This window comes from Haliotis asinina, chromosome 7 (assembly GCF_037392515.1).
Source record: "Haliotis asinina isolate JCU_RB_2024 chromosome 7, JCU_Hal_asi_v2, whole genome shotgun sequence".
NCBI classification, from domain to species: Eukaryota; Metazoa; Mollusca; class Gastropoda; order Lepetellida; family Haliotidae; genus Haliotis; species Haliotis asinina.
The window spans coordinates 50684586-50698878 of NC_090286.1; the positions used below are offsets into that span (position 1 = coordinate 50684586).

A 14293-nucleotide genomic window follows, 5' to 3' on the forward strand; every position below is an offset into this window, starting at 1 on the left:
CTATTGACGTCCCATACTCATCAGCGACAGTGTAATACTCCCCACAATGCTGTCCAAACTCTGCCAGGTAAGTTGATATATGCAAACAGTGTTACCTGGTTACAGATAGCGTTCTACCTGGCTCGTTTGTACACGGGTGATATTTGTTTCGATTTGCGTCGGCGCGTCAATTTCATCACGTTCAAACCGACAATACGTAAATGTACAGTTTATCACTGTTCAATAGGCTCGGTCGCTGAATTGACGACACTATATCGAGTGAAGCTTCCAATGAAGGCTATATTGTCTTTAACACGTCGGATACCTTCCGTGCAATCGATTAAAAGCTTGCGTGGATTCTTCAAAGGCGACCGGTCACGTGATGCGGTTAACTCCGCCCATGTGACGACGTGGTTGCAGGGCCCATGTTTCAAGGGAGAATAGCAAAGCGGGACATATCATATTTATGTTTGCATATGGCTGTGGAGCGATAGATGTTGCCAATCACTCGTTATGATAATACATATTTTCTCACTAACAGGTTATTATTTTCTAACATAAGGCTTTTAAGTATAAAATGTTTATTTTAGGTTTTAATATTGCAATATGCGATCTATGGCGGTGCATAGAATCACTAATATAATATAATAGGCATAATATGAATAGCAGATTAAATTCGACGTAAATAAACCCTTCAGGTCAAACTATTGCACCAGCAGTATATTCAACTGCACATTTTATATTTAACTATATAACCAGTAGTGTAGAGGCAAAGGAAAATATAACAGATATTTTAATTACACTTATTACAGTATTCATGAAAACCAGTCGATGGTTGGACGTATCAACACAAGAACATCCCCCACACCCCCTTCCTACATCACCAACACATCACTTTTGTCCTCCACCCTCCCTCCTACAACACCAAAGCATCACTTATGTCCCCCACCGTCCCTGCTCCGTCATCAAAACATCACTTATGTCCTCCATCCTCCATCCTACATCACCAAAACATCACTTATATCCTCCATCCTACCCACCTACATCACCAAGTCATCATTTATGTCATTCACTCTCCTTCCAACATCACCACCACATCACCAAAGTCCTACCTCTTACATTCCCAGCACATCACCTATATATTCCCCCTTCCCCTACATCACCAACACATCACCTGTGTCCTCCACCCTTCCTCCTTCATCACCAACATCACCTATGTCATCCCTCCTCCCTCCTACATCACCAGTGCATCATATGTGTCCTCCATCCTCCCTTCATCATCGCCAGCACATCACCTATGTCAACCATTCTACACTAGAAGCAACAGATATAGTTTTACTAGGGGAGCAGTAACACTACACTAGCACTAGCACTAGCACTAGCACTAGCACTAGCACTTGCAGTTACAATAGTGGAAGCAGTAGCACTAGCAGTAGTACTAGCAGTTACAGTTACAACAGTGGAGGGAGTAGCACTACACTTGTACTAGCAGTTACAATTACAATAGTGGAAGCAGTAGCACTACACTAGTACTAGCAGTTAAGTTACAATAGTGGAAGCAGTAGCACTACACTAGCAGTTACAGTTACAATAGCGGAAGCAGTAGCACTACACTAGCAGTTACAGTTGCAATAGTGGAAGCAGTAGCACTACACTTGTACTAGCAGTTACAGTTACAATAGTGGAAGCAGTAGCACTGCACTTGTACTAGCAGTTACAGCTACAATAGTGGAAGCAATAGCACTACACTATCAGTTACAGTTACAATAGTGGAAGCAGTAGCACTACACTTGTACTAACAGTTACAGTTACAATAGTGGAAGCAGTAGCACTGCACTTGTACTAGCAGTTACAGTTACAATAGTGGAAGCAGTACCACTACACTAGCAGTTACAGTTACAATTACAATAGTGGAAGCAGTAGCACTACCCTAGCACTAGCAGTTACAGTTACAGCAGTGGAGGGAGTAGCACTACACTTGTACTAGCAGTTACAGTTACAATAGTGGAAGCAGTAGCACTACACTTGTACTAGCAGTTACAGTTACAATAGTGGAAGCAATAGCACTACACTAGCACTATCAGTTACAGTTACAATAGTGGAAGCAGTGGCACTACACTAGCACTATCAGTTACAGTTACAATAGTGGAAGCAGTGGCACTACACTTGTACTAGCAGTCACAGTTACAATAGTGGACGCAGTAGCACTACAATAGTACAAGAATCAACAACACCAGCTATACAGGACGTCACAGACGCAGCTGAATTGTAGTAGCAGTAGGAATGCCGTAATGTGCGAGTCAAGAACTCAAAGTTACCGTGCTGAAGCAGCGCTAGCAGTAGCGGGTGGACAGTAGTTCGTAACGGCATCAGCAGCAACTGGCATATAGTTTATAACGGTAGCAGCAACTGGTCTATAGTTCTTAACGACAGCAGCAGCAACAACTGGCTCATAGTACTTAACGACAGCAGCAGCAACTGGCCAATAGTTCTTAACGGCAGCAGCAGCAACTGGTCTATAGTTCTTAGGGGCGGTGGGGTAGCCTAATGGTTAAAGCGTTCGCTCGTCACGCCGAAGACCCGGGTCCGATTCCCCACATGGCTACAATGTGTGAAGCCCATTTTCTGGTGTTCCCCGCCGTGATATTACTGGAATATAGCTAAAAAGCGGCGCAAAACTAAACTCACTCACTCACAATAGCTTTTAACTGCAGCAGTCGCAGTTGCAGTATGATTGATAAGATCAGTACAAGAACAGCTATCAATACATCGTAACAGGACACTGGTGCACCAGAACACTTCCATATGACGTCATCAATACAGATATTAATGCAATGTATTATGACTTCACATTAGGTTATTATTTTTAATATGTAGACTTGTCAAAGGAATCTATTACCATTCCAATTACACGACACCGTGCACTGAGATCCCCGCACGTGGGGCATTGTGGCACTGTTTACATAACATGTCGGTTTCTATAGCAATCAATGTCACATGCGAGAAAGAGTGAGATAAGAAAAGATGTACATGTATATTTCTTGTACATTTCAAATACATTCTACATGTAAATGATCCTTCGCAAATAATGAGTGTAGGATGTAAACACCACTTAATGAGTGTGCGTTCACATTTTCCTACTATCGACTCGTCCAATGTGCAAATCCATTGCGTAACTTTCAAACACCTTCGCTATATGATGGTGTATATATAATAATTATCACTATTCGTGCGTTGTTTTTGTTAAGATTATAAACTGGTTTATGGGCTTATAAATGTCGAACCACTTAGGTAACGGACATATCCCATTACTCTCTAAATGTTAATATGACGATTAAAGAAGATCTTGTAAGAGGGTGATAATTTCAGCTTGTCAATGTAAATTTCAATGTCAAGGACGCGGGATGGGTGACTGGGGAAAAGGTCAGGAACTGTATATGTATTGATCTGTGATCATTATCACGTTCAATGTTTGCACGTAAAATTTTACATGTAATACGAATGAACTTCAAGTATTTTTTATCTAAATCTGTACAGTCACAGAATCACAGGATATGCTAATCAAGGATTCAAATGAATGATTGGCCTTGATTATAATCCATGGTCTGTAAATACAAGCCACAAATCCATTCCTATATTCATAAGAAATCACTGGTTAATGCAGTGATTGAGTGTGTGAGTGAGTTCTGCCACTAGGCTACCCCGCCGTCCCCGGTAATGCAGCGAGTGAGTGGGTGAGTGAGTTTAGCAATATGCAATACAACTATGTGGCTGCAGTCTGTAAATAATAGAGTCTGGACCAGACAATCCAGTGCTCAACAGCATGAGCATCAATCTACGCAACTAGGATACGATGACATGTGTAAACCATATCTGCGAGTCTGATCACCCGATCTCGTTAGTCGCATTTTACGGTTAATCCAGACTTACCACATACCAACCATTTCCAGAAGAACTATACTCTTCGAAAAAAAGTGGGGGAACCTGAATTTCAGTTTGGATAGGAAATAGACACGTTAACAAGCCTTTCAAAGACAGACACCACCGCACCACTATTTCCCTTTATCACCACCCCTAAACACATGGCATGGGATGCACGTGCGCAACGCAGTAGCCTCATACACGTGTCATTCCTGATTTCCACGCTTTTCAACATTGACTTCGATATATCTCCCAATGTTTTAATCGTAAATTAAATAACAATAAGTCGAAGAGGTACAGCATACAGTCAATGTGAACATGTAATATTCCATTGTTTCTTTGGTGTTTGTATTTAGCTTTACACCTGTTCAGCTGCTGCAATATTCCAAGCAATATAACGGCGGGGGACCCGAGAAATATGCTTCACACATTGTACCCTTGTGGGGAGTCGAACTCGTGTCTTCTACGTGACGAGCAAACGCTTTAATAATCACTCCACGACCCTATTGTTTCTTTGGTAGACATGAAGGTATCAAACATTTGTGTGCACAATGTTTTAGTACAGTTTAAAGTAAAGACATCGTGAAGACATTTGCGATGACTCATGGTAATTCCCCAGGTTAGAAGTGTTTCGAAACAATGTTTGTATTTGTTCAAGACAGATGCGACTATATAACGGGTGATCAGCCTTGTGATACATCCAACTGCGTAAATCGATGCCCATGAGGTCAGTCATTGTCTGGTCCAGATTCGATTATTTACAGCCCGTCACACAGCTGGAATGTTGTCGAGTTAGGCTTTAAACAAAACACAGACTCGCTCAAGGCTGTGCTTTAGTCGTCATTCTCACATAGTTGCATGGAAAAAAGTAAACCGTAAATGTACATTCTGCTTTTTCCATGCTGTTCTTTCTAAAAACAAAGCTTAAAGTTATTGTGTATTCCACAAACGCATGTGCGTGTGTAACCAGATGTAATATTAAACATGAAAGTTTATTTCCCTTGAAGTTCATATTTTCAGCTTGCTTTCGTAGTTACTTATGTAATATTTTCAGTCATTGTAAAGGCAACAATGCTGGAAGTCCAGCCCTTGACAGTTGCGAACTCATAATACCCTTTTTTAAACTTTGTCCTCAGCCCTTAACCGATTTCAGCAGCTGTCATTGCCTAAAGTATCGTAATTTTCCCCCAGCTGTTACTAAAAACACGAACACTTGTCTCATTATAAGGTCAATGGGAACGTAGAGCTGTACTCTCGGTGTACAACGCGCAAAAAAAGATTTGATGAGAGCCATTTGCGGTTTAATATTCCTAACGAGGCTATATTATGACGTCACAAGAATTGTGAAAGCACGTTTCGATGACGTCAGATCGACAGGAACAGGTGACGTGGCAGACATGTATCACAAATGGCAGAATGTTAATTATCAGTGCTGGGTTTCTTCCACGTCTCAAACTGCTTCAGACTTGATTTGATAACCTTGTCAATTTCAAGCTGCCACGTGGCCCGAACTTGTCGATTTCAGCGCCGGGTAAGGGAAACTTAGCGAGTTATGTAGCGCAATTTCCGACGTGTATACCTTAGCTTATGTATCGAGAGAGTGCCATGTGAATAAACATACCACCTCAAGTGGCAAGAGAGTTTCGGGGAAGTTTGTTTTTGTGGAAATAATGACACATTCTTTGACGATTTCCCGTTCCCTGTCGACAGGTGATTAAATACCCCCCAAGTCCTAAGAACGCAGAGTTTGGTTGATTTTACTTATCGTTCAGATAATGAGGAAGCGAATTTAAAGTTATAGGAAACATTTGTAGAGCATTAAATTTCATTTTCTCTGCTTAAACAGCTAAAACACGATACATGCTGTTAAAATATCAATTTATACTCTTTAAAAGCCTTGCCATGGCTATTTCGGCATTTGAAATATTTACGAAGTGTCAAATTCCCAGTTTCGCGTGCTGAGTGCATCTTTGAAGATATAGCCTACCTATCGATTTATGCGGAGAACATCTTGGGTTATGAACTATGCATTGCCATTAACTGATATTTGCTATCTTTCTTTCCATATTAACATAATTCTCTTTGCCCGATCGACTGTACGGATCACTCCGTGTGAGTACACACGATGCACGAAAGGACACAGTATATAATCAATTAACTGTTTTGGATATGAAACCATCTTACTTGTAATGACGGATAAACACTTCCCTTTGTGTAAAAGACCGTTTATCACAGAACATAACAATAGATAACTGAATTTAAATTTCATCCATATGTTGACAGAGAAAAGTTCATATTCAGTAAAATCAACACATTTGCGTTGTACAGTCTGTCGGAATCTCTAATGTAGCCTAATTGATATCGTAAGGAAGTTCACTGCGTGTATGTACATATGCTTCACAATAAAATATGAATCGATCAATGTGTGATAACGTGGTTATCAAAATAAATCCCGAAGTGTCATAAACAATTTACAAATAATGTAATATGGTGCTAAAAGCGTTCGTTCGTCACGCCGAGAACCCTGGCTCGATTTCTCGTACGGGCATAACTCACTCACTCACCCGCCCACACTCTGTCAAACGCTCGCTGATATAACATAATTTTTTCTAGTATTAAGATACGTATTTTATGGAAAGAGAATATTTAAATCTGCGTTTTTCTTCCCTATTTCAGTCAGTTCCAAAACTTTCGAATATGGAATAAGTGTTAAGTGATTAAGGTTGCAGGTTGCACTTAGATTCTGATTTCATGAATCATCGCCACTTATAATAGTTCTTTCTCTTTTGTTGCTAATATTTCTATCTCCCATATTATATTCTATCAAGTGTGTACCATTAATCTAGTTATCGTGTATTTATAGTGCAAGCCCAGGTATGGCTGGACGCATTCCCTTTTGAATGTTTTATCCGATTCTGTATTTTAATGTTGTGGGCGTGACACTTTAATAAATATTTTACTAATACATGTACTATATTGTTGCAAACACAGGCCCTATGCTGCTTTGCTGTTTTGAAATACTGAGAAGTCTGTACTCATCAGGCCACAAAGAAACACCCTTGTTTCCCATGAACGCTTGAAATTAATTTCAGGATATGGAATATATGTTTATTACGCTGCGATTCCAATTTCACAGGATTCCATTCCATTGGGACGTTGCATATTTTCTAAGAAACCCATAATACTGATTGAAGCAGTGTCCGTAGTGCTGGTGTGTGTTCGACGTGACGAGCAAACACTTTAAGCACTAGAGTATCCTACCGCCCTACCCACGAATAAGAACGCCATTTTGATGTATTTATTATTAGCTTCTCCGAAAATGAAACTTGATAAAGATATATGCCCATTACAGAATACTATGTAATACAAAGATTGCAGCTAAAAGATGTCTGCCGGATGGTAGAACGTAGGCTTACCCCAATTCTCCTTTTCCTGTGAACACGTTGAATAAATATATGGTTAATAAAATACATACGATAATATTGTTTTTGTTTGCATTTATATGATCTTAATTTCTTCTTTAAACGAATTGTTTTTATTCAATTACAGTATTTCGCATATTTTATCATGGCTTTTTTTTAAAATTAACAATTCAAATTCTTAGTATTGTATTCTATCTTTGTCCATTTATTTTTGGCATTTGTTATTAATATTTAAATATTTATTAATATTTAAGTCTTTCTATTTATTTATTTATTTATTTATTTATTTATTTATTTATTTATTTATTTATTTATTTATGTTATTATTATTATTATTTGTTGGATGTTTGAGGGGGGGGGAAGGAAGAGGGGATTTTGGTCTGTACTGGTAATGTTGTCGTATTTTTGTATGTTTTACGGTATTACCTCCCGCGAGCGAAACGACATATGTTAATGGGACATGCTTTAATTCCGAATCCCAACGGAATCATATTTGACAACGTAAATGCCCGCCAGGATATTACAAATGAACCATAGAAATTGTCAAAGAAGCAGACGTTCGATACTCCTTTTGTGTAGGACAGTTGGGATCATTGGTTCGATAGGGACATAACGGCAACGGTAAATATGATACAAAAATGCATGGTTTCGGTCATGCATTAAATCACATAAATTCGTTCATATCCATCCAATGGACACTTAGAGTCATGAAATTACCCGATTTACCTGTCAGTTACTCCAAACGAGATTTCGGGATAGCAGGTAATCGCCAATCTTGAGTTATTGTGTAAACAGATCAATGGGCCACATACAACAGTCTCACGAAGATGGAATGCAGTGTAATTGATAACGAAAACTAAAACAGTTGCCGTCTAGAATAGTTTTAATGTCGATGTAGGTTCAACACCCGTCCCATCCAGCACTGCATACCTTCCCAAATAGCAAACCCTTCAGTCCCTAATGGCCCCTCACCAGCACACGGCTTGCAGCTCGTTGGTGGCGGATCAGGTTCCCCACCAACACCCTGAATCAATAAGCTGAAAACGGCTGCATCCATTGCGGACACCCTCAAAGATGCCCGACCCCAGATGCAATACTTGCTGAAGAATGTCCCACCTTGTTTCCATTGCCTTCTCCACTCTTCTGTCAAACAGTCTTATTTTGAACACCGCCAGCGATCCTAACACATATACCGGTCCGTAATGTACATTTAGGAAAGAAAAGGTATCGCGGTTGAAGTGAAAACACCGATCCAGGGCATGTGTTATTTGTATATGTGTATCGACAACCATACGCGAATACCACACGCATGAGAAGGAAAGCCTATCCAAGATATCTGATTGCAGTTCCTGGCAGCTATTCCGCTTCTATCAACAGAGAATGCCCCGTCGCAGACATATTTCTCCCCCTTCCATTCAACTATCTCAGACAATCGAAGCTTGATTCCGTTGAACAAATTGTTTATATCTTGCAACTACGGCGCTTTCTGAAGGTCGTACAGACGGTATTGGGTTACCTCCCCTTGGCCCCTACTGCGTTTCGCGGGGTAAACTACAACGTGTCCATATCCCCGGGGAATTTACTGGACTATGTTACCATATAGATGATGTGGCAACATTTATGGAAACGATAAACACCAATGTTAAAACGTCAAATATAAATATTGATCTTTCTGAAATTCCATTAGTTACTTTAGAGATTCTGAAAATGATTATTGTATTGCCGCATATTTAATGTAAATTCTAATCGTTAGTATGTTATTGTACTTCTTGATGAAGTACATTTTCGAGACTGTGATATTTCGAATAGTTCACACATTGGCCCTTTGAATGTCAAACAATGTAATGAATCAGCATTCACACATTCACAGAATCTGCCAGATGCTCACTTTTCAAACAGAACAACATTCGTATATCACCTTCCTCCTTTCATTACCAAATTGCTATTCTCATAAACTAAAATAACATCATTTTCCAAAGTATCGTCATTCGATTCACTTCCGGTGTGGTCTACCAGGAACCGTTGACTTCCGGTGCCATTCTGTCTCCGCCCTAACCCCATCCCCTTCCTTCCATACGGGGTGGGTTTGCGAGAAGATGTTATGAGAACAGGGTGAGGGGAGGCGGTTTATGTCTCATCTGATCTCTTTGGAGGAACTGAAGATATCCTCGCGATCGACATGTGGATAGTTTCAAGACCAAGATCCCATCTGTTTGTATATTATAAGCCTAACTGGGCTGGCTCTATGAATCGCTATTGCAAGAACAGCTTAAGTGGTCCTCAAATACTGTCTCAAAAATAACTCCTGTACTCCTTGTAGGTTCATCTAGGAATAACTTCTTTGGTCCTTAAATTGCCACTGCGAACACTTAAGCTGAGTTGGTCCTTAAACGCTCTTATAAAATAATGAAATGGCTGCTTTTAGGAAAACTTCAGGACTCTTATCAATAATCTTAAAAAGCAGATTATATTAATTTAATATTTTGAACATGGGGCAGTTAAATATTTCAAAAGAACTTTAGTTACTTTGAAAAGAGTCACATATTGTAGTTCAAAAAGTGAAAGTTATATCATGTGAAGAAATACCCTTAGAACATATTTTAGAACCTAAGACCCCGATTTTCGTGCAGGTTCCGAGACAGGTTTCTTGGATCGATGTCATTATCCAGGAAACAGAATATCCATGACTAAAAATATTGTTTTTATATTATCTCCAGTCTGTTCATACAGAAAGTTTCCACCCTCCTTGTGTTGTAAGTGTCAGATGTACTACCCGCAGTTCTCCCTCCCCCTTCCCCATCGTAAGTGAATCCTGCCCGGGGGTGGGCGGTCATTCGAGGAATAGTACAGAGCCGTCGGAGACCTTGAACCAGCAGGGGATGTGTGAGCCCCTAGAAATAGGCCGATAGAAAACAAAGATACGTTCTTGTCGGAAACAGACACCGCATCTGCTGAAGCAGACGAGAAGGAAAAAGCGCGGGAGAATGATGTCGTCTGCAGGATATTGGCATGTATCTGGAGATAACAGAGTGTTCTTTCAATAAAGAGAATCTCTCTCTATCTTCCTCCCCCCTTGACTCCGGGGCAGACAGCACTGCAGAAACAAAGAAGATGTAACATGCTAGATATTTGTCGGAGGGCTCATGTTCCAGAAACAAAAAATCCGTTTCCTCCAAGAGCTGTGGCCTGTACAATATGTTTGCGATAGACCGGACCCAACACGTGTTCATCCTGCAAACGATGGAGCAAACAGCTCGGGTTTTCTGTTTCTTCCAAAAACATCAACGTCCAAAGGAGATCTGGCCAAATGTTTGTTTTTATCGTTGTGTTGTAATCGCTCTGATTCCGCTGGTTCTCTGGGTGTATCGTTAGTCCAGCATACAGTAAAGAGATAAGAGGAGGCCGTCTTTTTAAATGGCTATTATCGCACGTGCACGGCGTATGAGAACGCCACGTGATGACCTTTAGGATTATGCTTTTATCTGCAACCTTTGTGAGAAATATCTAAAGTTGTATACACTTTAATATATTTGGGAAAGGAGTCCCCGAGAAGCTTTCTTTGTACGAGAGCGATTGTGTGTCTCTTAGCTATGAGTTGGTTGTGAATTTTGTTTATGTGTATATCCACACATGGACAGTTTGTCAACACACCTAAACGGGGTTGTGGGGTGGCCCAGTGATTAAAGCGTTCGGGTTCGATTCCCCGTATGGGTACACAGACTCCAACAAAGACATCAACGCAAAAAAATATTAATAAAAAATCCCTCCTATTCAATGACGTAGTTTGTCATTAGTACATGACGGCCGTAACAATAAATAATTTCAATGAATTTTCTGGATCTATTCGCTAAATTTCGTACTTCAGGATACGGTTATGCAAGGGAGATAACCCATATCCATATGGTCACACAGTTCGTGCGAGTCGCCTGGGGCTACCCACCATTATACGTCATCAGCTAACAATCCCAATAGGGGGCGGGATTGTGTTTCCTGTTGTTTAACGTGTGTTTCTAATCTTGTATCTTTTATTTGAAAATCCCCCTCTTTAAAATAATGTAACCTAAACAAAACATGTGTTTCTTCAAAACAGGCTTCTACAAACGTCTCGAAGCGCTCGCAGGATTTAATTTGCCCAGTGTTTGATGTGTCGTAGAATTCGTTTCCGAGTTTGCGTAAGTTCTCAAATGTGTGTTGATGTAAACTGAGGTCTTCAGGGAGAATGTTCGTGCAGGCTAGTTATTGTAGGTGCAGTTTGAAAGAATTGGGGTAAAACCAGTAAAGATGAACATATTTTTTCAAGTGCAATATAGAATTTACAATTAATTTCACACACCTTTAACAGAATTGAAACACTTATTAAAATACTTGGAGGCTTCTAAAGTCACAAAACTATACAACAATTTGTGGATGGACACAATTTCCTTTCTATCCATTAGTTAAACAGCAGTCATAATCGTATATGGTCTGTGATTCAATTTCCTTTTACTACTAAGGATGCTAATCCTTTGAACACCAAACACATGTAATGACGAAATCATTAGGCTTTCTCTCACGACGGTTGCGTCGCCCATTCAGTATTTCCAAGAACATGTGTAATCCTTTCCATGACAGCTTACACAACAATTCGCAGTTTAATGCTTTTTGTGCTTTCATTGCAGTGCAATAGCGTGTCAATTTCTGACGCACAAATGTTATTTACAAAACTATGAAGCGACCATCAAATCTTCATCCAATTTAATTCGCTAAAACGCATTAGAATTGAATTTCAAAGTCCTGACCTATCCTCTCATTTTATGTTAATAACCAGGCATTCATCTCTGGAACACCGACAAACTGAAAAGAAAACAAATATGAATTGCGCGTCCGGTAAAAAGTTACAAACAATTTCCGCAACTCACACAACCAATTTGACCAAGATCGGTGACATTGTGTCCATCCACGACTACCAACACCGGATGATTTCGTTGTTTTTCAAAACAAGCCATTTCCCATGAGTATCGCGTGACAATAGGTGACACGGGCAAGGGCGAAGGTTGTATAAACTGGTCGGTAGGAGGCGTGCTGATTCTGACAAATGTGTGTATGACGTCATGTGACGTCATGGGTTTGGGAGATATGCCTACAAGTTCAAATGGCTCATTCGTTGTTTCTGGGCAGATGGAGACATGTTGACATAGGCACTGTGTGTGATAAGTCGCCGTTTTGGAAGAATATGAATATGAAGTTTCATTTCTAAACTGGTCAACAATGACGATGTTCATTAGATCAGAAATGGTTTATCTTTGTTGAAATTTGTTGGAAAAGTGCATCTGACTTTTTTGAAAAAGTCAATTTGGCACCCAGTATTATGGCCAGCCATGCACAGTTCGGAGCAATGCGTGTCATCAGAAAGCCGAGTTGAGTGAGCATACATATACATGACCAGATAATTACACGGGTCACATAAAAAGTAGATTAATGCTTAGTCCCTGGATATCGATAATTTTGATAGTAACAAACTAACCCATATAAACTGAAAAGGAGCACAGGGGGGCTAGATATTCAGAACCTGAGGGAATCCAGACTTGCTTCATTCATATACGGCTTTAGCATTGCACAGAGGGCTTGGCAGTATTGGAGGCTGCGGGGTAGCTTAGTGGTTAAAGCGTTCGCTCGTCACCCTGAAGACCCAGGTTCGATTCCCCATATGGGTACAATGCGTGAAGCCCATTTTCTGGTGTCTGGTGTCGTGATATTACTGGAATATTGCTAAAAGCGGCGTAAAACTAAATCTCACTCACTCACTATTGAAGTATTAAAAATAATGTGGTTCAGGGACTCTGAGACCGACTAGACATGAATGAATGTCTTGAAATATACAAAGAAGTATCCGCAGAGTTAAAATTTATTCGATAACAATTCATGCTTGTATAACCTATAATCCAAAAACAAACCAGCAATACCAGGAAGTATGTTCATTATTTATTGGAGCCCTACGAGGAAATACAATTTTATAAAAGTGTTTCATCGTGGCCCCGATGGCTGGTGCATCTGACATAACTAGTCAATGTAAAATCACGATACATATGTTGCAAAACATTAAAATATCCCAACAAGATGTGCATTGCTCGTAATAACAACTGAACTGTATGAACAGAAGGTTATTATTTTCAGCCAATGAAAACTACCGTTGATAAAATTCCAAGAAACAGACGTTATATTTCTTTCTTTCACACTACGGATCATACATTGGAGAACACTTTAGACAACGTTCACTGATAATGCAGTGTTTATCACAGCAACGAACCACACTGAGACTTAGCAAAGAATACGTGTAAATAGTAACTCCACAACGAAAAAATATCACCAATAAGACATCTCTATTGACATGTGTCCTAACCAATGATGAAGATGGGATGGATTGGTTGCTCTCCACGTTAAAGTTGTACTCCATCACATCATGCGTCATCAAGCATAGTCTCCAAGTTGCTGTCACCTGTTCACACTGAGGGGCCCCAGCTGTGGTGGCCAGCGTGTCGTCTGTGATATAAACCGTGTATCGGTCACACATGTCGTGGTGCACATGGTCTGAGCGATGTTTACCCCCTGACTCACGTGAACCTCATTACCGATTATCTTCATCGCGAGATTACTTAATACTGTATGAAAATATAACAACATGGGCTTAATAGCCACCTGCTGCCAGACGTAATCTACTCATGATGATTATACCGTTGTGGTCACGACAATCCTGACATAAATGAGTACGTTAGACAACGATTTGCAGGATACTTGACTTTCGTGATGGTCGATGGATCCGTTGGCTGGTTGGTTGACTGGTTGGTTGGTTGGTTGGTTTAGAAGACAATTACTTGGAAACGTTCTTGTCTAACTAGAACAAACATTTCGTGTTCACAGAAATGAAGAATGAAATATTCCCGGAACAATGGCCTAAAAATAATTCATTATTATAGAATAATCACATTGAGACG

General features: G+C 40.1%; 1 protein-coding gene across 1 annotated transcript; it reads left to right on the forward strand.

Moving 5' to 3' along the window:
• Positions 1 to 810: 810 nt before the first annotated feature.
• On the forward strand, positions 811 to 1332 carry LOC137292054 (uncharacterized). Its single transcript, XM_067823601.1, has one exon. The coding sequence runs from the start codon at positions 811 to 813 to the stop codon at positions 1330 to 1332; it is 522 nt and encodes a 173-aa protein (XP_067679702.1).
• The last annotated feature ends 12961 nt before the right edge of the window (positions 1333 to 14293 follow it).